The sequence below is a fragment of the Oncorhynchus gorbuscha genome, linkage group LG23 (assembly GCF_021184085.1).
Source record: "Oncorhynchus gorbuscha isolate QuinsamMale2020 ecotype Even-year linkage group LG23, OgorEven_v1.0, whole genome shotgun sequence".
NCBI classification, from domain to species: domain Eukaryota; kingdom Metazoa; phylum Chordata; class Actinopteri; order Salmoniformes; family Salmonidae; genus Oncorhynchus; species Oncorhynchus gorbuscha.
Genome location: NC_060195.1, coordinates 5,974,576 through 5,998,700, shown reverse-complemented (window position 1 = coordinate 5,998,700; position 24,125 = coordinate 5,974,576). Strand labels below are relative to the sequence as shown.

The 24,125-nt window shown below is 47.2% G+C and overlaps 2 protein-coding genes across 8 annotated transcripts in view; one reads left to right on the top strand and one right to left on the bottom strand.

The window, feature by feature from the left end:
- Positions 1–113: 113 nt before the first annotated feature.
- Positions 114–19,357, bottom strand: pld7 (phospholipase D family, member 7). 2 transcript variants are annotated; one of them, XM_046323058.1, is made up of 13 exons: positions 18,943–19,356; positions 18,789–18,847; positions 17,577–17,687; positions 15,870–16,907; positions 14,715–14,902; positions 5,297–5,480; positions 3,544–3,658; positions 2,937–3,064; positions 2,543–2,746; positions 1,955–2,094; positions 1,405–1,570; positions 1,124–1,223; positions 114–912 (listed from the first exon to the last, which is right to left on the bottom strand). In XM_046323058.1, exons 3-13 carry the CDS (start codon positions 17,658–17,660, stop codon positions 719–721), a joined length of 2,541 nt encoding a protein of 846 aa, XP_046179014.1. In that variant the 5' UTR covers positions 17,661–17,687; positions 18,789–18,847; positions 18,943–19,356; the 3' UTR covers positions 114–718. The 2 variants fall into 2 exon arrangements, with proteins under 2 accessions (XP_046179014.1, XP_046179013.1); XM_046323057.1 differs by lacking the exon at positions 18,789–18,847 and having other exon boundaries at positions 18,943–19,357.
- The window catches only part of LOC124010535 (dynactin subunit 4-like), an 18,593-nt gene continuing 13,145 nt past the window's right edge, over positions 18,678–24,125 (top strand). For 2 of the 6 annotated variants that reach the window (XM_046323060.1, XM_046323059.1), the window contains exons 1-5: positions 18,678–19,640; positions 20,716–20,786; positions 20,940–20,975; positions 22,894–23,072; positions 23,546–23,589. In XM_046323060.1, the coding sequence (XP_046179016.1) occupies positions 19,506–19,640; positions 20,716–20,786; positions 20,940–20,975; positions 22,894–23,072; positions 23,546–23,589 (465 nt within the window). In that variant the 5' untranslated portion in view covers positions 18,678–19,505. Of the gene's footprint in view, positions 19,641–19,817; positions 20,394–20,715; positions 20,787–20,939; positions 20,976–22,893; positions 23,073–23,545; positions 23,590–24,125 lie in introns of those variants that run through there. The other 4 variants (XM_046323062.1, XM_046323061.1, XM_046323063.1 and 1 more) reach the window with 3 other exon arrangements.

The window sequence follows — 24,125 nt, the reverse complement described above, 5'->3', positions numbered from 1 at the left end:
AAAGCCCTGTGTAGCTTTCATCACCTTAAAACAGACTGGATCATGAACACATGAGCTTTTTTGGTCCCAATAATGTGATCACTGATTGTGATAAAAGACAACGATTTGTTGGCTTAAAAATAATAACAAATATTTAATTTCAAGAATAAGAATGAAGTTGAAACATATTTGGTTGAAAAACTGTATAAACATATGACATAACACAAAAATGCACCTGGCATGACAAAGGTCATCAGTCTTTTCCTTTATAGACAACACATGCCTTGAGTCACTGACAGCCTCAGTCAGTCAAAGCAAAAGAAATTCATCAAAAACAGAACTTCAAGATTGATTCAATATTGACACTTCCATTCAGAAAGGGGGAAAACAAAGATACAGCAAATCACTCAAGTAGAAAATATGTTTTCACCAAAAATTTGCAAATATATACAGTCAAATGCTGCATGTAACAACAGAATTGTCAAATGGGAGTGGTTTAAAAAAAACAACTAAGCAATGCAAGGTAAGCGCATGCTCTTATTATGATAGGCAGCATTCTGAGAGCCAGTGAAAGTATATGCCAAAACAATTATCTAAAACTAATATGGTTCTGTGTCCCAAAATGGCACCCACCCTATTCTCTACATTATAGTGCACTATTTTCTCTGGTCAAAAGTAGTGCACTAGATAGGGAATAGGGTGCCATTTGGGATGAAGCCCTGAGTCATCGCCGTTAGCATCATCTACCACAGTGTTTGACATCGTCATTGGAAAGGATCCGGGCGTATTGAGATGTCCAGTCCCTGAGGAACACTTCCTGTAGCTGGACCTGTAAACTCCTCTGGCCCTGTCCCACCACAGAACCGGTCTGGTTCACCACCAGCCCGATACCTGCAGTGTGGGTGAAATAGTTCTCTGACCAGTTGGACGTTCCTGTGATCACACAATACAAGATACAAGTTAGTGTAATTTTATGGCAGTTCCAAAACATTTCTGTGTACAACAGAATGCTACGTGCAATGTAATGTTTATATTGTCAAAAAAATAAATAAATAAACAGTAGACTTTTGGTTTTGCAGCAGAATCAAATCCATAAAAGCAACGGACATTTTGTCCAACGATTAGTGATTGTGATGTACAGTACCAATATAGACGACTCGGTCGGTCACCATGTACTTGGCATGGTTCACTCTTGAGAAAGGGATCTTTTTCTGCTCTGCTGTCGAAGGCACCTCAAACACTTTCTGTAGGACACATCATGGAAATAGGACATGAGTGACAACAACCGAATGCAAAAACTAGAAGGAAAACAAAAAAAGGTACATTTCCTGAAGAAAATTGTGTACTTGCTTTAGCTGTCTACAAGTATTTTTATGGCTTTTAAAACATTTTAAAAAAGGAGAGAAATTAAAACAGCAAACGTACCACATTGACGTTGCATCCCAGGGGAGGTCTGTTGAGGACAGTCAGGGACTGTAGAAAGAGGAACATGGAGCCTGGAGAGTGTGACCAGCAGCTCACTAGTAGGTTGACCTCTACCCCTCTAGTACACGCTGCTGCCCGTATGGCCGAGTCAATCGCAGGCCAGAACCTAATACAGAAATGGACCTGATTGGTTAGACGTTTAAAACATATGCACAACATATATCCAATAAAACGTCTTCATGAATAAAATCGGATACAAAGTCAGAGAATGATTTAAGGAGTGAATCTTAACTTCCACTTAAGTTGAATTTTCACTCCGGCACTGAAGTCAATGGGGGAGAGGTGAGAAAATTCTACTCAAGTGGAAGTTAGGATTCAGCCGAAGTTAGGATTCAGCCGAAGTTAGGATTCAGCCGAAGTTAGGATTCAGCCGAAGTTAGGATTCAGCCGAAGTTAGGATTCAGCCGAAGTTAGGATTCAGCCGAAGTTAGGATTCAGCCGAAGTTAGGATTCAGCCGAAGTTAGGATTCAGCCGAGTACGGACAGTCACCTGAGTGGCTCAGTGAACTGGGACAGCGGAAGATAGTCCATGACTGAGATGTGGACATATTTCTGGGCGTCTGCGATGACAGAGAGGATGGTGGATAGATCGTCGGAACGTCCATAAGCTGATATCTGGGGTGGAGCGCTCTGAAACAATAGGACAGTTAGTTAAAACAAACATTCAGTAGCATTATGCAAAATATGAGTGGAAAGGGTTATTTAGACAAAGACGGCATCTCAAAGAACACCATTTTTTTCTGTTCAAAAGTAGTGCACTATGTAGGGAATAGGGCTCTGTTCAAAAGTAGTGTACTATGTAGGGAATAGGGCTCTGTTCAAAAGTAGTGTACTATGTAGGGAATAGGGCTCTGTTCAAAAGTAGTGCGCTATGTAGGGAATAGGGCTCTGTTCAAAAGTAGTGCGCTATGTAGGGAATAGGGCTCTGTTCAAAAGTAGTGCGCTATGTAGGGAATAGGGCTCTGTTCAAAAGTAGTGCGCTATGTAGGGAATAGGGCTCTGTTCAAAAGTAGTGCACTATGTAGGGATACACGTTGCCATTTGGAACGCAGGAAAAAAAGGACAAGATCCAACTCACAGAGAGATATACTCGTGCAGGGACTCCATTGAGTTTGAGATTTAAGGGGTGCTTGGAGCTAGAGAGGGCAGAGTATCGGGCAGGCCAGAAGGGGGGTAGGGAGCCATTTTTTTGAGCACCGATGTTCCAGTACACCCCGAATAACCTTGACGCATCCTGTGCCAGGCAGCTGCAGTCCTCAATTGAAACTCCCACCTCCTTCACCTGAGGTGATCAATCAATCGTGAAATCAATCAATCATCGATCAATCAATGCATTGATATATAATGAGACATATTAATTGTTTAAATGCTGTTTAATCAGTTTTCAACAGGTCAGACGATGTTTTCTATATAAAAATCAAAATAAATGAACTAGTGAGGACGGTATTTTATATCAGTACTTTAGGAAATACCTGTGTGAGGGACCGCCAGTCCATGTTGGCACTGCCCAGGTAGAGGTGTTTCTGATCCACGACCCACAGCTTGGTGTGGACGATACCTCCCGTCACTGACTGGAGATCCACCTCCCGTACCTCTGCACCTGGACACAAAAACCAAGCAGGAGGTTAGACAGTCAACTAAGGTAGGACAGAAAACCACATATCAGTCAACTAAGGTAGGACAGACAACCACATATCAGTCAACTAAGGTAGAATAGACAACCACATTTCAGTCAACTAAGGTAGAATAGACAACCACATATCAGTCAACTAAGGTAGGATAGACAACCACATATCAGTCAACTAAGGTAGAATAGACAACCACATTTCAGTCAACTAAGGTAGAATAGACAACCACATTTCAGTCAACTAAGGCAGAATAGACAACCACATATCAGTCAACTAAGGTGGGATAGACAACCACATATCAGTCAACTAAGGTGGGATAGACAACCACATCAGTCCATTTGCTAGTCATTTACAGAATACATGCATAACCTGAAGAACAAAAAGAAGGGCCAGATGTGGTGACAGATGTGGTGACAGATGTGGTGACAGCTGTGCAAGTAGCTGCATGTACCCGTTCTGGCTAAATCAGCCGTGTCTCGATTCTCATTCTGAGGACCATTAACAGCAATCTGAAGTTTCACTCCTTTTGCTTCCAGTTCCATCAGCTGCTTGAAGACCTGTTTACCCTGTAAAAAAAAACCACATACAGGTCAAAGTGACAACACATTAAATAAAACACACACACACACACACACACACACACACACACACACACACACACACACACACACACACACACACACACACACACAGGTACAGCTATCCTTAACACCCACCGGTACAGCTATCCTTAACACCCACCGGTACAGCTATCCTAAACACCCACCGGTACAGCTATCCTAAACACCCACCGGTACAGCTATCCTTAACACCCACCGGTACAGCTATCCTTAACACCCACCGGTACAGCTATCCTAAACACCCACCGGTACAGCTATCCTAAACACCCACCGGTACAGCTATCCTAAACACCCACCGGTACAGCTATCCTTAACACCCACCGGTACAGCTATCCTAAACACCCACCGGTACAGCTATCCTTAACACCCACCGGTACAGCTATCCTTAACACCCACCGGTACAGCTATCCTAAACACCCACCGGTACAGCTATCCTAAACACCCACCGGTACAGCTATCCTAAACACCCACCGGTACAGCTATCCTAAACACCCACCGGTACAGCTATCCTAAACACCCACCGGTACAGCTATCCTAAACACCCACCGGTACAGCTATCCTAAACACCCACCGGTACAGCTATCCTAAACACCCACCGGTACAGCTATCCTTAACACCCACCGGTACAGCTATCCTTAACACCCACCGGTACAGCTATCCTAAACACCCACCGGTACAGCTATCCTAAACACCCACCGGTACAGCTATCCTAAACACCCACCGGTACACTTGGAATTGGGGAAGTCATTTGAGATTTTATGATGATTGTGTGATTCATTTGTATATTATCACCAAAACACAAAATAGATTAAAATGTTTTCCTTTAAATTTAGATGTATATTTTATAATTAAATGGTAAACCCCCAAAACATGTTAAAAATACAAATCAATCTTTTTCTCCTCCTACCTGTGCAGCACTAGGCTCAGTGAGTCTCAGGGCAGTATCCTCCTACCTGTACAGCACTAGGCTCTGTGAGTCTCAGGGCAGTATCCTCCTACCTGTACAGCACTAGGCTCTGTGAGTCTCAGGGCAGTGTTCTACCTGTGCAGCACTAGGCTCTGTGAGTCTCAGGGCAGTATCCTCCTACCTGTACAGCACTAGGCTCTGTGAGTCTCAGGGCAGTATCCTCCTACCTGTACAGCACTAGGCTCTGTGAGTCTCAGGGCAGTATCCTCCTACCTGTACAGCACTAGGCTCTGTGAGTCTCAGGGCAGTATTCCTACCTGTACAGCACTAGGCTCTGTGAGTCTCAGGGCAGTGTTCTACCTGTGCAGCACTAGGCTCAGTGAGTCTCAGGGCAGTATTCTCCTACCTGGGCAGCACTAGGCTCTGAGTCTCAGGGCAGTGTTCTACCTGTGCAGCACTAGGCTCTGTGAGTCTCAGGGCAGTATTCTCCTACCTGGGCAGCACTAGGCTCAGTGAGTCTCAGGGCAGTATTCTACTACCTGTGCAGCACTAGGCTCTGTGAGTCTCAGGGCAGTGTTCTCCTACCTGTGCAGCACTAGGCTCTGTGAGTCTCAAGGCATTGTTCTCCTACCTGTGCAGCACTAGGCTCTGTGAGTCTCGGGGCAGTATTCTCCTACCTGTGCAGCACTAGGCTCTGTGAATCCCAGGTCAGTGTCTCGGAGGGTAAAGTAGAAGGCAGCTATGTCCACAGAGCTGTTGGCCCTGGTCAGTAGGTTCGTCCATGTATCAGAAATGCTTGGCAGGGACGAGGAATCCAGTGGGTAGAAGAGGCCTTCAGGGATGCTTTCCACCAGGCTCACACTGATTAGAGAAGAGCAATTCAATTATATTAGGGCTACACACTATAGCCATGTTATTATCTACTTCCTGTCTACAGCCATGTTATTATCTACTTCCTGTCTATAGCCATGTTATTATCTACTTCCTGTCTATAGCCATGTTATCATCTACTTCCTGTCTATAGCCATGTTATTATCTACTTCCTGTCTATAGCCATGTTATTATCTACTTCCGGTCTATAGCCATGTTATTATCTACTTCCTGTCTATAGCCATGTTATTATCTACTTCCTGTCTATAGCCATGTTATTATCTACTTCCTGTCTATAGCCATGTTATTATCTACTTCCGTCTATAGCCATGTTATCATCTACTTCCCGTCTATAGCCATGTTATCATCTACTTCCCGTCTATAGCCATGTTATCATCTACTTCCCGTCTATAGCCATGTTATCATCTACTTCCCGTCTATAGCCATGTTATCATCTACTTCCCGTCTATAGCCATGTTATCATTTTCCTCTATAGCCATGTTATCATCTACTTTCTATTTTATCATCTACTTGCCTGGTTATAGCCATGTTATCATCTACTTCACCTTGTCTATAGCCATGTTATCATCTACTTCCGTCTATAGCCATGTTATCATCTACTTCCCGTCTATAGCCATGTTATTATCTACTTCCCGTCTATCGCCATGTTATTACCGGAGGGCTATCGCCATGTTATTACCGGAGGGCTACTCTGTTCGGGGGCTATCCCCTGTTATTACCGGAGGGCTATCGCCCTGTTATTACCGGAGGGCTATCGCTCTGTTATTACCGGAGGGCTATCGCTCTGTTATTACCGGAGGGCTATCGCTCTGTTATTACCGGAGGGCTATCGCTCTTTTATTACCGGAGGGCTATCACTCTGTTATTACCGGAGGGCTATCACTCTGTTATTACCGGGGGCTATCACTCTGTTATTACCGGGGGCTATCACTCTGTTATTACCGGAGGGCTATCACTCTGTTATTACCGGAGGGCTATCACTCTGTTATTACCGGAGGGCTATCACTCTGTTGTTAGGGCTTACTCCGGAGGGCTATCACTCTGTTATTACCGGAGGGCTATCACTCTGTTATTACCGGAGGGCTATCACTCTGTTATTACCGGAGGGCTATCACTCTGTTATTACCGGAGGGCTATCACTCTGTTATTACCGGAGGGCTATCACTCTGTTATTACCGGAGGGCTATCACTCTGTTATTACCGGAGGGCTATCACTCTGTTATTACCGGAGGGCTATCACTCTGTTATTACCGGAGGGCTATCACTCTGTTATTACCGGAGGGCTATCACTCTGTTATTACCGGAGGGCTATCACTCTGTTATTACCGGAGGGCTATCACTCTGTTATTACCGGAGGGCTATCGCTCTGTTATTACCGGAGGGCTATCTCTCTGTTATTACCGGAGGGGCTATCGGACTCTGTTATTACCGGAGGGCTATCACTCTGTTATTACCGGAGGGCTATCACTCTGTTATTACCGGAGGGCTATCACTCTGTTATTACCGGAGGGCTATCACTCTGTTATTACCGGAGGGCTATCGGACTCTGTTATTACCGGATCTCTCTGGGCTATCACTCTGTTATTACCGGAGGGCTATCACTCTGTTATTACCGGAGGGCTATCACTCTGTTATTACCGGAGGGCTCTCACTCTGTTATTACCGGAGGGCTATTCACTCTGTTATTATTACCGGAGGGCTTCACTCTGTTATTACCGGAGGGCTCTCACTCTGTTATTACCGGAGGGCTATCACTCTGTTATTACCGGAGGGCTATCTCTCTGTTATTACCGGAGGGCTATCACTCTGTTATTACCGGAGGGCTATCACTCTGTTATTACCGGAGGGCTATCACTCTGTTATTACCGGAGGGCTATCACTCTGTTATTACCGGAGGGCTCTCTCTCTGTTATTACCGGAGGGCTCTCTCTCTGTTATTACCGGAGGGCTCTCTCTCTGTTATTACCGGAGGGCTCTCTCTCTGTTATTACCGGAGGGCTATCACTCTGTTATTACCGGAGGGCTATCACTCTGTTATTACCGGAGGGCTATCACTCTGTTATTACCGGAGGGCTATCACTCTGTTATTACCGGAGGGCTATCACTCTGTTATTACCGGAGGGCTGTTATTACCGGAGGGCTATCACTCTGTTATTACCGGAGGGCTATTACCACTCTGTTATTACCGGAGGGCTATCACTCTGTTATTACCGGAGGGCTATCACTCTGTTATTACCGGAGGGCTATCACTCTGTTATTACCGGAGGGCTATCACTCTGTTATTACCGGAGGGCTATCACTCTGTTATTACCGGAGGGCTATCACTCTGTTATTACCGGAGGGCTATCACTCTGTTATTACCGGAGGGCTATCACTCTGTTATTACCGGAGGGCTATCACTCTGTTATTACCGGAGGGCTATCACTCTGTTATTACCGGAGGGCTATCACTCTGTTATTACCGGAGGGCTATCACTCTGTTATTACCGGAGGGCTATCACTCTGTTATTACCGGAGGGCTATCACTCTGTTATTACCGGAGGGCTATCACTCTGTTATTACCGGAGGGCTATCACTCTGTTATTACCGGAGGGCTATCACTCTGTTATTACCGGAGGGCTATCACTCTGTTATACCGGAGGGCTATCACTCTGTTATTACCGGAGGGCTATCACTCTGTTATTACCGGAGGGCTATCACTCTGTTATTACCGGAGGGCTATCACTCTGTTATTACCGGAGGGCTATCACTCTGTTATTACCGGAGGGCTATCACTCTGTTATTGCCGGAGGGCTATCACTCTGTTATTGCCGGAGGGCTATCACTCTGTTATTGCCGGAGGGCTATCACTCTGTTATTGCCGGAGGGCTATCGCTCTGTTATTGGAGGGCTATCACTCTGTTATTACCGGAGGGCTATCACTCTGTTATTGCCGGGGGCTATTACCGGAGGGCTATCACTCTGTTATTACCGGAGGGCTATCACTCTGTTATTACCGGAGGGCTATCACTCTGTTATTACCGGAGGGCTATCACTCTGTTATTACCGGAGGGCTATCACTCTGTTATTACCGGAGGGCTATCACTCTGTTATTATCGCTCCGGAGGGCTATCACTCTGTTATTACCGGAGGGCTATCACTCTGTTATTACCGGAGGGCTATCACTCTGTTATTACCGGGGGCTATCACTCTGTTATTGCCGGAGGGCTATTGCTCCTGTTATTGCCGGAGGGCTATCGCTGTTATTGCCGGGGGTTATTGCCGGGGGCTATCACTCTGTTATTACCGGAGGGCTATCACTCTGTTATTACCGGGGGCTATCACTCTGTTATTACCGGGGGGGGGGGCTATCACTCTGTTATTACCGGAGGGCTATCACTCTGTTATTGCCGGGGGCTATCGCTCTGTTACCGGAGGGGCTCTGTTATTGCCGGGGGCTATCGCTCTGTTATTGCCGGGGGCTATCACTCTGTTATTACCGGAGGGCTATCGCTCTGTTATTACCGGGGGCTATCGCTCTGTTATTGCCGGGGGGCTATCGCTCTGTTATTACCGGGGGCTATCGCTCTGTTATTGCCGGGGGGCTATCGCTCCTGTTATTGCCGGGGGCTATCACTCTGTTATTACCGGGGGCTATCACTCTGTTATTGCCGGGGGCTATCGCTCTGTTATTGCCGGGGGCTATCGCTCCGTTATTGCCGGGGGGCTATCGCTCCGTTATTACCGGGGGGGGCTATCGCTCTCTGTTATTGCCGGGGGCTATCACTCTGTTATTGCCGGGGGCTATCGCTCTGTTATTACCGGGGGGCTATCACTCTGTTATTGCCGGAGGGCTATCCGTTATTGCCGGGGCTATCGCTCCGGGGGGCTCTGTTATTGCCGGAGGGCTATCACTCTGTTATTACCGGAGGGCTATCGCTCTGTTATTGCCGGGGGCTATCGCTCTGTTATTTATCGCTCCGTTATTGGGGGGCTATCGCTCTGTTGCCGGGGGCTTCGCTCCGTTATTGCCGGGGGGCTATCGGTTATTGCCGGGGGCTATCGTTATTGCCGGGGGCTATCGCTCCGTTATTCTGTTATTGCCGGGGGGGCTATCGCTCCGTTATTGCCGGGGGGGCTATCGCTCCGTTATTGCCGGGGGCTATCGCTCTGTTATTGCCGGGGGGCTATCGGGGGGGCTCTGTTATTGCCGGGGGCTATCGCTCCGTTATTGCCGGGGGGGGCTATCGCTCCCGCTCCGTTATTGCCGGGGGCTATCACTCTGTTATTGCCGGGGGCTATCGCTCTGTTATTGCCGGGGGGGCCTATCGCTCCGTTATTGCCGGGGGGGCTATCACTCTGTTATTGCCGGGGGGGCTATCGCTCTGTTATTACCGGGGGCTATCGCTCTGTTATTGCCGGGGGCTATCGCTCCGTTATTGCCGGGGGCTATCGCTCCGTTATTGCCGGGGGGGCTATCGCTCCGTTATTCGGGGGGGGGTTATTATTGCCGGGGGCTATCGCTCCGTTATTGCTGGGGGGCTCTGTTATTACCGGGGGCTATCACTCTGCTGGGGGGGGTTATATCGCTCCGTTATTGCCGGGGGGCTATCGCTCCGTTATTGCCGGGGAGGGCTATCGCTCTGTTATTGCCGGGGGGGCTATCACTCTGTTATTGCCGGGGGGGCTATCGCTCCGTTATTGCCGGGGAGGGGCTATCGCTCCGTTATTGCCGGGGGGGCTATCGCTCCGTTATTGCCGGGGGGGGCTATCGCTCTGTTATTACCGGGGGCTATCGCTCTGTTATTACCGGGGGGGCTATCGCTCTGTTATTGCCGGGGGCTATCGCTCTGTTATTACCGGGGGCTATCGCTCTGTTATTGCCGGGGGGGCTATCGCTCTGTTATTGCCGGGGGCTATCGCTCCGTTATTGCCGGGGGGCTATCGCTCCGTTATTGCCGGGGGGCTATCGCTCCGTTATTGCCGGGGGCTATCGCTCCGTTATTGCCGGCTGTTATTGCCGGGGCTATCGCTCTGTTATTGCCGGGGCGGGGCTCCGTTATTGCCGGGGCTATCGCTCTGTTATTACCGGGGGCTATCGCTCCGTTATTGCCGGGGGGGCTATCGCTCCGTTATTGCTACCGGGGGGCTATCGCTCCGTTATTGCTGGGGGCTATCGCTCCGTTATTGCCGGGGCTATCGCTCCGTTATTGCCGGGGGGCTATCGCTCCGTTATTGCCGGGGGCTATCGCTCCGTTATTGCCGGGGGCTATCTCTCTATTGCCGGGGGCTATCGCTCCGTTATTGCCGGGGGGCTATCGCTCCGTTATTGCCGGGGGGCTATCGCTCCGTTATTACCGGGGGCTATCGCTCTGTTATTACCGGGGGCTATACCGGGGGCTCGCTCTGTTATTACCGGGGGCTATCGCTCTGTTATTACCGGGGGCTGTCGCTCCGTTATTACCGGGGCTATGTTATTGCCGGGGGCTATCGCTCCGTTATTGCCGGGGGGCTATCGCTCTGTTATTGCCGGGGGCTATCGCTCCGTTATTGCTGGGGGCTATCGCTCCGTTATTGCCGGGGGGCTATCGCTCCGTTATTGCCGGGGGGCTATCGCTCTGTTATTACCGGGGGCTATCGCTCCGTTATTGCCGGGGGCTATCGCTCCGTTATTGCCGGGGGCTATCGCTCCGTTATTGCCGGGGGGCTATCGCTCCGTTATTGCCGGGGGGGCGTTATTGCCGGGGGGGCTATCGCTCCGTTATTACCGGGGGCTATCGCTCTGTTATTACCGGGGGCTATCGCTCTGTTATTACCGGGGGCTATCGCTCTGTTATTACCGGGGGGTTATTACCGGGGGCTATCGCTCTGTTATTGCCGGGGCTATCGCTCCGTTATTGCCGGGGGCTATCGCTTTGTTATTGCCGGGGGCTATCGCTCCGTTATTGCCGGGGGGGCTATCGCTCCGTTATTGCCGGGGCTATCGCTCCGTTATTGCCGGGGGGGCTATCGCTCCGTTATTGCCGGGGGGGGCTATCGCTCCGTTATTGCCGGGGGGGGCTATCGCTCCGTTATTGCCGGGGGCTATCGCTCTGTTATTACCGGGGGCTATCGCTCCGTTATTGCCGGGGGGCTATCGCTCCGTTATTGCTGGGGGCTATCGCTCCGTTATTGCTGGGGGGCTCCGTTATTGCTGGGGGGCTATCGCTCCGTTATTGCCGGGGCTATCGCTCCGTTATTGCCGGGGGGGCTATCGCTCCGTTATTGCCGGGGGCTATCGCTCCGTTATTGCCGGGGGCTATCGCTCCGTTATTGCCGGGGGGCTATCGCTCCGTTATTGCTGGGGGCTATCGCTCCGTTATTGCTGGGGGCTATCGCTCCGTTATTGCCGGGGGCTATCGCTCCGTTATTGCCGGGGGGCTATCGCTTTGTTATTGGGGGGGGCTATCGCTCCGTTATTGCCGGGGGCTATCGCTGTTATTACCGGGGGGCTATCGCTCTGTTATTACCGGGGGCTATCGCTCTGTTATTACCGGGGGCTATCGCTCCGTTATTGCCGGGGGGCTATCGCTCCGTTATTGCCGGGGCTATCGCTATCCGTTATTGCCGGGGGCTATCGCTCCGTTATTGCCGGGGGCTATCGCTCCGTTATTGCCGGGGGCTATCGCTCCGTTATTGCCGGGGGGGCTATCGCTCCGTTATTGCTGGGGGCTATCGCTCCGTTATTGCCGGGGGCTATCGCTCTGTTATTACCGGGGCTATCGCTCCGTTATTGCCGGGGGGGCTATCGCTCCGTTATTGCCGGGGGGCTATCGCTCTCCGTTATTGCCGGGGGCTATCGCTGTTATTACCGGGGCTATCGCTCCGTTATTGCCGGGGGGGCTATCGCTCCGTTATTGCTGGGGGGCTATCGCTCCGTTATTGCCGGGGGCTATCGCTCCGTTATTGCCGGGGGGCTATCGCTCCGTTATTGCCGGGGGCTATCGCTCCGTTATTGCCGGGGGCTATCGCTCCGTTATTGCCGGGGGGCTATCGCTCCGTTATTGCCGGGGGGGGGCCTATCGCTCCGTTATTGCCGGGGGCTATCGCTCCGTTATTGCCGGGGGGGGGGGCTATCGCTCCGTTATTGCCGGGGGCTATCGCTCTGTTATTACCGGGGCTATCGCTCCGTTATTGCCGGGGGCTATCGCTCCGTTATTGCCGGGGGCTATCGCTCCGTTATTGCCGGGGGCTATCGCTCCGTTATTGCCGGGGGGGGGGCGGCGGCTATCGCTCCGTTATTGGGGGCTATCGCTCCGTTATTGCCGGGGGCTATCGCTCCGTTATTGCCGGGGGCTATCGCTCCGTTATTGCCGGGGGGCTATCGCTCCGTTATTGCCGGGGGGGGGCTATTGCTCCGTTATTGCCGGGGGGCTATCGCTCCGTTATTGCGGGGGGCTATCGCTCTGTTATTTCCGGGGGGCTATCGCTCTGTTATTACCGGGGGCTATCGCTCTGTACCGGGGCTATCGCTCCGTTATTGCCGGGGGCTATCGCTCCGTTATTGCTGGGGGCTATCGCTCCGTTATTGCGGGGGGCTATCGCTCGTTATTGCTGGGGGCTATCGCTCCGTTATTGCCGGGGGCTATCGCTCTGTTATTGCCGGGGGGGCTATCGCTCTGTTATTACCGGGGGCTATCGCTCCGTTATTGCCGGGGGGGGGCTATCGCTCCGTTATTGCTGGGGGCTATCGCTCCGTTATTGCCGGGGGGGCTATCGCTCCGTTATTGCCGGGGGCTATCACTCCGTTATTGCCGGGGGGCTATCGCTCCGTTATTGCCGGTGGGGCTATCGCTCCGTTATTGCCGGGGGGGCTATCGCTCCGTTATTGCCGGGGGCTATCGCTCCGTTATTGCCGGGGGGCTATCGCTCCGTTATTGCCGGGGGCTATCGCTCTGTTATTACCGGGGCTATCGCTCTGTTATTACCGGGGGCTATCGCTCCGTTATTTCCGGGGGCTATCGCTCCGTTATTGCTGGGGGGGCTCCGTTATTGCCGGGGGCTATCGCTCCGTTATTGCTGGGGGGGCTATCGCTCCGTTATTGCCGGGGGCTTATTGCCGGGGGGGCTATCGCTCCGTTATTGCCGGGCGGGGCTATCGCTCCGTTATTGCCGGGGGCTATCGCTCCGTTATTGCCGGGGCTATCGCTCTGTTATTGCCGGGGGGGCTATCGCTCCTGCCGGGGCTATTCCGTTATTGCCGGGGGCTATCGCTCTGTTATTGCCGGGGGGGGGCTCCGTTATTGCCGGGGGGCTATCGCTCTGTTATTGCCGGGGGCTATCGCTCTGTTATTGCCGGGGGCTATCGCTCTGTTACTGCTCCGTTATTGCCGGGGGGGCTATCGCTCTGTTATTGCCGGGGGCTATCGCTCCGTTATTGCCGGGGGCTATCGCTCCGTTATTGCCGGGGGGGCTATCGCTCTGTTATTGCCGGGGGGGGCTATCGCTCTGTTATTGCCGGGGGGGCTATCGCTCTGTTATTACCGGGGGCTATCGCTCTGTTATTAGTACGCCTGCGCAGCAGACTCGTTGTTGATGAACCTGGCCTGAGTGCTAATGGAGTTTAGTAAACGTTGGTAAACTGGAACCTTGTCGTTGTGTCATTACGAGTTTAACACAGTGGGCAAGTGGACATCGTCAAATCAAAACCAAACCTTCATTTACCCGTTGTGACGCATGGATGTTACGAGCTCCGTTTTAGACGAGACTGACATACTGACCAAACTGATCCTTTTACACGTTGTAGTCAATTGTAACAACTAGAATAGCGGCTTCTGGCTCATATCAATGCCATTACAGGTCTTTCTCAAAGGGATTTGTTGCTTTTTAAAAGCAGTCGCTCTTTAAGAGATTAGACATCTCTATGACGACGTCAATGTGGTAGATGATGCCAACGGTAACAAACCCATGGACTGTGTCCCAAAACGCCACCCTATTCCCTAGAATGTGCTCTGCTTCTTACCAGAACCACCCATAGGGTACATCCAAAATGACCCCAAATGGTTCTGGTCCAAAGCAGTGCACTTAATATTTTCCCCCCAAAAATCTAGAGCCGTCCCAACATCCACCAAAAGCCGTGAAACAATTAATTACTTATAAATTACATATACAAACATGTGAATAGATTTAGTGAAGGGTCAAATAAAATATGTTACAATTGATCTTGTTGTCACACTTCTTTTCTTACCGACAATCTGAGGTACAAGGCTCGTGTGGAACCCACAGTCCCTCCAGCCAGTGCAGCTCCAACTGTCCCATCAACTGTGACACCGACAGAGGCATCCCATAGTGCCACACGTGTTGACCGAATCCTCCAATCACAAGCAGAGTGGAGGGGAAAAGGCAGAATAGTGCAAAGCTCCAGCACCATGACGTCTACAAATTTAAGAGTGAGATTTAAAACATGAGAAAGAGAACAGAATGTGAACTATTACAAGAAGGGATTGTCTGTAGGTCATTAAGATCAGGCTGCTGAGACGTTTCTGTCATTAAGGTCAGGCTACTAAGAGGTTTCTGTCATTAAGATCAGGCTGCTAAGACGTTTCTGTCATTAAGATCAGGCTGCTAAGACGTTTCTGTCTTTAAGGTCAGGCTGCTAAGACGTTTCTGTCTTTAAGGTCAGGCTGCTAAGACGTTTCTGTCTTTAAGGTCAGGCTGCTAAGACGTTTCTGTCTTTAAGGTCAGGCTGCTAAGACGTTTGTACGTCATTAAGGTCAGGCTGCTAAGACGTTTGTACGTCACTGAGACGTTTCTGTCATTAAGATCAGGCTGCTAAGACGTTTGTACGTCACTGAGACGTTTCTGTCATTAAGATCAGGCTGCTGAGACGTTTCTGTCATTAAGATCAGGCTACTAAGACGTTTCTGTCATTAAGATCAGGCTGCTAAGACGATTGTACGTTATTAAGGTCAGGCTACTAAGACGTTTCTGTCATTAAGATCAGGCTGCTAAGACGTTTCTGTCATTAAGATCAGGCTGCTAAGACGTTTCTGTCTTTAAGGTCAGGCTGCTAAGACGTTTCTGTCATTAAGATCAGGCTGCTGAGACGTTTCTGTCATTAAGATCAGGCTGCTGAGACGTTTCTGTCATTAAGATCAGGCTGCTGAGACGTTTCTGTCATTAAGATCAGGCTGCTGAGACGTTTCTGTCATTAAGATAGTCATTATCAATCTCCATGGGGTCATTGTGTCTGCGACTCTGTGCATAGCCTACAATCAAAACAAAGCAAGACAAAGGAAATGTACAATTGCAGATAAAATCAATACAATACAGCTGATGCTTGTGGTGTGGCATACCAAGATGGGTAATATCAAGAGAAAGAACTGGTATCTAGACACCTCACCTTGTTTGACTGACTGGGTTTAGCTGTTCTCCGAGGCACTGCTCTGTTAGAGGGGACTGCGGTATCAGCGACTGTTGTATCCTCTAGGGTTTTTGACCATTTCCCAGAAGCCTTCTCCTTGTTGGCAGACTTGTCTTGATTCTCACGAACAACCTCTGATTCACTGAAGCTCTCAGTCTCAACACTGAGCTTCTCAAGCTCCTTCTCCTCCAGCAATGGGGAGGAGTCCAACCCATCTCCATCCTCTTCTAACAGAAACTCAATCTCCATGGCTTCAGCCTGACAGGGAGTTTCCTCATAGGCTGTTTCTACATCATCATCATCATCATCATCAGGCTGATTCAGATCGGTCTCATCTTCCTCACCTTCATCCGTCTCTAGGGATTCCTTTTCGGCATGACCAGAAGGGACGTCGCCGCCATCCATTCTAACGTCAGCCTCAAACTCTTCCTCCGTCGCCTTTTGTGCAGCTCCAGTGGTATGAAGTGGTTCTCCCGGGTCATCGTAGTCCCCTGCTTCAGCCCTGAGGGCCGGTCTGGGGGTTGCCGTCATGGGGTGGAGCTGCTCCTGATCCCCCTCGGGTGGAGTAACATCCAGAGAGCTGGGGCTTTGCTCTGAGGAGCTAACAGCATGAGCCAGGGTCTGAGGGTTGAGTTTATGTAGACGGACTGTAGGAAGAGGGAGACCTGTTTCTCTAATATTGGGCAGTTTTGATCTTGACATCTCTCCACTGCTGCTTGTTGAAGCTGCAATGGTTAAAGCTGCCTGGTTAGAAGACTCTTTGCTGGGAATAGATGAGGCAGGTGTATCTGAGCGTTGACTGCTGCTGCTGCTGCTGCTGGTGGTGGTGGTGGTGCTGCTGCTGCTGCTGGTGGTGGTGGGGCGTTTTTTGGCTAATGTTTTGTGAAAAGCAGGAATTCGAGACGCATGTTGTTGTTTCCCAGTTTTTCGCGAGTCTTCTTTTTCTTCATCCTCTTTCTTCTCAGAGTCTTCCTCTTGGTCTAACCGGTTCAACATTACAGTCCAATTCTTAGCTCCCTGTTTTACAACAACAAAAAAGAATTCCCCCCCCGGGGTCAGGAATGGAGAGAATGTCAGATTTAAAAAAAAAAAAAAAAAAAAATTTAAACTGGAAAAAAAAACACGAATCTTAGGTTGCTTGTTGCAAGGTGTGTGTGAATAATTTGAAGAGATCGTAGATAATAAAAAGTGAGAGGGGCGAGCGCAACGTACAAGTCTTTTAATGTCAAATGAATCATTTCACAGTGTCCCATCTAGTTTCATCAAATGCAAAGTAACAGAAAGGAAATTATCAATACATACGAAAAAGACATTCATGATTTCCTTTCCCGTGAGGAGTAAATCATACGGGACAAGGCCAACGTTTTTAAAAAGTGTCTCCACTTCTGCTTTCTTTAATGCAAACAGTAAGAAATCAATCGTCATTAATATCGTCAATCAATCGTTAAATCAAGACAGTCATCATAGAGCTGTAAAATGGTTTCATTTCCTGTGAGGAGTAGGCTAAATTATACGGGCTTCTACACCTGCATTGCTTGCTGTTTGGGGGTTTTAGGCACTTTGAGATATCCAGCTGATGTACGAAGGGCTTTATAAATACATTTGATTTGATACAGGGCAATGCCAAGTTGTGTATATGGCAAAAGAAAAAGAAAACAAAACCATAGGTGTACTGTTAAAACCTACCATCACGTCCGGGTGGGAGTCCTCAGACCGCGTCGTGGTGACGTCATCGTCTGACAGGGCGGGAGATTGATCATCATCCATCATAGCTTGGTCCTGAAACTCTTCTGTATCCTAGAACGAGTCACACAATCAAGTTCCGTGGTCGATTTTGCACATGACCCTGCTGCAAACTCCTAGTTCCAACGAATACAACCAATGTGTTCTGAGCATCTTGTATAAACGATGCATGTGAAATCCGAGACCACTCCATTTAGTGTGACGTGTTACGTTTTCCTATGGGATGTGTTAATTTGTGGATGTCCTATGGGCCAACTGTCAGACTACGGACTGGATCCAGACAAGGGTCAACATGGACCGTGGGGTACAGAAAAATAAATGTATTATTTATTTTTTACTAAGCCGGGCTTCGACCACAGTTATCATATAAAGGACACATAAGAATGCGTAGCTTTTAAAAACATGCAAAATATGTAGAATTGTGGGAAATTTGTTTTTAAAACTCCATATGGACTTTTGCCACCTAGGACATTTTATGACCGGACCTTCTCTTCTACTTAAGTACCCCTGTTCTATGCTATTGTAGTATATTGTGGATGTCCATCATCCATTTTGTATATGTTACGAGTTGCCAAAACATACAATATATGTTCCCGAATTGGCAAAACGTATGATATGCTACGTATTTGTTGTGGCTAACGTTAGCTAAGAGGCTAACGCTAACTAAAGTTAGATGGCTTAAATTAGCTCTAGGAGTTACGGGTAGGGAAAGGGCTTTAGCTAACATGCTAAGTAGTTAAAAAGTAACAAAAAAACAACAACAAAAAAGTAATGTCAGTTGCTAAAAGTTGCTTAATAAAACTTCCAATTGTCTGTGCTGGGATTCGAAACAGCAACCTTTCGGATAGCTCCACTTCCGCGTTATATACACACACCCACCCATCGTCCTATCGCTTTAACCTCAAATAACCTTCCATCTTTAATTAAACCCTCGTTAATTAAACAAACATAATCATACTCATTTGATGTAGCTTTCGTTTACGATGTTACGTCTAGTCTATGAGACCAGTCTGACAAAAACAGAAACTCGGAAAAGAGAAACTATGAGCGAGTTTTCAAACCTGACGTCTAAGTATAGTGATCCACCTAAACTTTTGAATGTATATTCAAGGATAAAAAAATAAAAAAATGTGTTAGCTTGGTAGTTAAACTTACCAGGAGTTTTATCGGCAGCTCTTGTCACTCTCCAGTGCCAAACCTGGTTAGCTACGTGGCTATGAACAAGTCGGATGAGGAAGAGAGAAGAGGAAGGCGGAAAAGCTAACTCACTCAATTCAACAAACAACATTTTTTTTTTTAATTCACCCACCTCTAAAAACGTGCTGTTATTTTTCCTGAGACGGGTCGACCTTCTGACTTGCATCACAACTCGACCAGATTTCCTGCGAAGCTCCATCTTCAACTTTTGCTAACTTACAGCCTCAGAAAGAGCCAAAGTCACAACAGTTAGCCTAGCATGCTAACGTGAATGTTTTCGCGCAAAAAAAAAAAAAGAATTTGTTTGTAAATTTAGCAAAAAATAACTAGTTTGTAAACTATCCTACTACGCATTGCACCCACCGGTAACTTATTTTTGTTTTACATTTAGGTGTGTTAGCAAAAACTTAAGACACCACAAACACAATAAATTGAAATAACCGCGATTTCCTGTCTTTGATGATGGGTTGGTGGTAACCATCGCAACAACACAAAACATGACATCTCGAGGCATTGGCGGGCAAATCTGCCCCCTGCTGGTTTACAAATTAAACTGCACCTCAGCGAAATGTCCACTAAATCACAACGCACCACCAGGGGGCGTCGTCGAGTCAACGACAAAAAAAAAAAAAAAACACTGGGTGACGATGACGGCCAAAGACGATTCAGTCAAAGATGGCGTCTCTTCTGCAACCCGACAGGGTTCTCTACCTTGTTCACGGAGAGAAAAAAATCCGCTCGTCGTTGTCTACACTTTATTTTTGCCGGTATTGCAGTGAATTGTGTTCCTTAGAATGTGTGTCTCACGAGGTATGTTAACATTACCGTGGCTAATTTAGCTATTGTTGTCATAGAGATGTCTATATAGCTAACGTTAGAGATTTTGGAGAATTTGGTCAATTTAGTCCAGCCCCCCCCCCCCCATACAACACAAATTATGTATTTGTCATACCGCACGTCAATCAAAATGTATTCAACAACCCTGTGGTCTGATTGGCCGTTGTCGTCTTTACTTCCGCCCTACGTTCATAATAGTGTACGTTTATCAAGCAACCTAAGATTAAGGCTTAGCAACATAATCAATACAAGTGTTTTATTTTTGGTCGGTGTTCACTTATGAGCTTCTTTTTTCTCCAATTAACAGTGACACAAATTCCCACTGGAAATACAACTAAAACCTAACAACTGTTTGATAAACCTCCTAGTTAGCTAGTCTGCTGTTAGCTGGCTAATGTTCCCTATTCATCACCACACCCAGACACGAGTGACCACATATCTTATTTAGGTATCTAGCTAACCATTTTTTGTTGTTGTTATAACTATCTAGTTATCATCTATTTTGATACGTGCCACGTCAGACAGCTTTGAATCTTATTTTACACAGCCACACAACGGACAGTGACCCATTGCCCACAGAAACTCACACTTTTATTACTGAAGCTTGGACCAGTATCTGAAACATAATTACTATCTGCAGTTATAACTACTAGCTAGCTTCGAGGGATATAGATTTGTGACCTGTTGCCACGAGAAAAGGGCAACCAGTGAAGAACAAACACCATTGTAAATACAACCCATATTTATGCTTATTTATTTTATCTTGTGTCCTTTAACTATTTGTACATTGTATATATATATATATATATATATGACATTTGTAATGTCTTTACTGTTTTGAAACTGTTGTATGTGTAATGTTTACTGTTAATTTTTGTTGTTTTTCACTTTATATATTCACTTTGTATGTTGTCTACCTCACTTGCTTTGGCAATGTTAACACATGTTTCCCATGCCAATAAAGCCCTTGAATTGAATTGAATTGAATATAGCCATGCACATTCATGTATTTCCACATGGTTGAATGCTGCCTCTGTTTGGTTTCTAGGTGGACTCCCATTACTGTCCGAGCTGCCTGGAGAATATGCCTTCAGCGGAGGCAAAGCTGAAGAAGAACAGGTGGGAAATATTTGCAACTGAGCATCGGCGTAGACCTGCTATATACGGTCTATGGCATAGACCTATTCTTTACCGTGTAGCCATGGACAATATTCACTGCATGACTTCTCACTGCATCCAGACTACATTTCCCAGCTCTCTGTTTTGTTCTAGGAAGAGGATATGCAACCAGCTGAACGAAAACTTCAGGTTAGGCATAGAGGTTAAGGTTTAGCTCAGGGTTATCTATTATTAATGTTTATATTCTATATTAGGGCTGGGGAATTGCCAGGGACCTCACAATATGATATTATCACGATGCTTATCACGATGCAATACGATATTATCACAATACGATATTATCACGATGCTTATCACGATGCAATACGATATTATCACAATATGATATTATCACGATGCAATACGATATTATCACGATGCTTATCACGATGCAATACGATATTATCACAATACGATATTATCACGATGCTTATCACGATGCAATACGATATTATCACGATGCGATATTATCACGATGCTTATCACGATGCAATACGATATTATCACAATACGATATTATCACGATGCGATATTATCACGATGCAATACGATATTATCACGATGCTTATCACGATGCAATACGATATTATCACGATGCTTATCACGATGCAATACGATATTATCACGATGCTTATCACGATGCAATACGATATTATCACGATGCGATATTATCACGATGCTTATCACGATGCAATACGATATTATCACGATGCGATATTATCACGATGCAATACGATATTATCACGATGCTTATCACGATGCAATACGATATTATCACGATGCAATGCGATATTATCACGATGCGATATCACGATGCTTATCACGATGCAATACGATATTATCACGATGCAATATTATCACGATGCTTATCACGATGCAATACGATATTATCACGATGCAATATTATCACGATGCTTATCACGATGTAATACGATATTATCACGATGCGATATCACGATGTAATACGATATTATCACGATGCAATACGATATTATCACGATGCAATATTATCACGATGCTTATCACGATGCAATACGATATTATCACGATATTATCACGATGTAATACGATATTATCACGATATTATCACAATGTAATACGATATTATCACGATATTATCACGATGTAATATGATATTATCACGATATTATCACGATGTAATGGCGTTTCTTACAATTCTCACAATTCCATATGTATGCGATTCGATACTGAGATTTTATTGCGGTTCGATCTTCCTAACATATTGCTCACCGTATGTCTGCTGCAGAGGGACATAGAGAGCCAGGAGAAAAATAGTTTTGATCAGTCGTGGAAATTAAAATGTTAAAAACAAATTGTCTCCCTATTATGAAGAAAAAAATGCAGCAGTTTTGGTGTAGGTACAAAAATTATACTGCGATATTGTCAAAACTATATGATATATCGTCAAGATTTGTCCCCCATTACTATTCTATGTAACTCGATGGGGTTGAAGGTTACATTAAAGTTAGGTGTAGCCTAGTGGTTAGTGTAGAGGTGGCAGGGTAGCCTAGTGGTTAGAGTGTAGGGGTGGCACGTAGCCTAGTGGTTAGAGTGTAGGGGTGGCAGGTAGCCTAGTGGTTAGAGTGTATTGGCGGCAGGTAGCCAAGTGGTTAGAGTGTAGGGGCGGCAGGTAGCCTAGTGGTTTGAGTGTAGGGGTGGCAGGTAGCCTAGTGGTTAGAGTGTAGGGGTGGCAGGTAGCCTAGTGGTTAGAGTGTAGGGGTGGCAGGTAGCCTAGTGGTTAGAGTGTAGGGGCGGCAGGTAGCCTAGTGGTTAGTGTTGGGCCAGTAACCAAAGGGTTGCTGGATCAAATCCCCGAGCTGGCAAGGTGAAAATTTGTCCTTCTGCCCCTGAACAAGACAGTTAACCCACTGTTCTCCGGTTGGCTGTCATTGTAAATAAGAATTTGTTCTTTAACTGACTTGCCTGGTTAAATAAAGGAAAGCCATAAAAGCTAGCATTGGGTTAGAGTACTGCGATTGTTTACCCCGGTTGAAGAACAAAGGTAGTGTTTATAACTAGCTGTACCTTCTTCCTCGTCGTGCCCCAGGTGTGCCAACTGCTTCGACTGCCCGTGCTGCATGCACACCCTGTCCACCCGGCCAACCAACATCCCAGCCCCTCTTCCCGACGACCCCAGCAAGACGACCATGAAGAAGGCCTACTACCTGGCCTGTGGCTTCTGTCGCTGGACATCCAGAGATGTGGGCATGGCTGACAAGTCTGTGGGTGAGTGACAGGCAGGCCTACCTTACTGTTGATGATGAGAGTCACCTCATGGTATTTTGTTGGGTAATCTTGAACTATTGACTATTTACTTTTTTTTTTTTATATTGGGCCAGTGTTAGGCATGGCCAACGATTCTGTAGCTGGGTGAGTGTGAGAAGTAGCTACAACCAAATCAAATAGCAAACCTTGCTAGTGATCGTAATTACTAAGCTATTGAATGAAGAGCCCCCTGCACTGGTAATGAGGCGGAGATATATGGGACTGACTCGTTAATAGGCTGTGTTAGAATGGTTTCAAATGCTAAACTAATTCATATCTGTATGTATGGAACTTTGTTTGGAGTTGTTACTCTGAGTAGAGATGTGTCCCTTATCATGTACTTGACTAGTAGCCTATGTGTCTGTTGTGTGATTGACTTGTTAGGTGTTTTATGGAGGACTATTATATATATTTTTTGTGCGTCTTCACTTCAGCCAGTGGAGGATGGCAGGAGCCGGACAACCCTCATTCTCAACGGGTATGTTGCCTTCCTTTTGGTCGGATCTATTTTCTCTCTCAAGTGTTGCTCACCTGGGGAAAGCTTCAGTTGAGCCCCTTAGGTTGTAGAATGCTGTGACACATGGAAGTTGGCTTTATGACTTGTGCTTTCTACTATTTATTTTCCTGCTGGTAACATACATGGTATGCTGAATGATACATGCTGTATACATGGTTCTCTTGCCTATAACTTCCCCCTTTCTGTCAGTATAACAGCACTGCAGAATATTGGGGCGGCAGGGTAGCCTAGTGGTTAGAGCGTTGGACTAGTAACCGGAAGGTTGCAAGTTCAAACCCCCGAGCTGACAAGGTACAAATCTGTCGTTCTGCCCCTGAACAGGCAGTTAACCCACTGTTCCTAGGCTGTCATTGAAAATAATAATTTGTTCTGAACTGACTTGCCTAGTTAAATAAATGTAAAATACTCGTGGTATTGTTGGGTATAATCTCCCTCTGGATACTCATGGTATTGTTGGGGAGTCTCCCTCTGGATACTCATGGTATTGTTGGGTATAA

Coding starts and splice junctions, on each gene's coding strand:
- pld7 (XM_046323057.1), bottom strand. CDS start 19,029: ATGGAGCTTCGCAGGAAATCTGGTCGAGTTGTGATGCAAGTCAGAAGG. Junction 14,903..15,869: donor AACCCAGTCAGTCAAACAAG/GTGAGGTGTCTA, acceptor TTAAATTTGTAG/ACGTCATGGTGCTGGAGCTT. Junction 1,224..1,404: donor TGGGATGCAACGTCAATGTG/GTACGTTTGCTG, acceptor TGTGTCCTACAG/AAAGTGTTTGAGGTGCCTTC.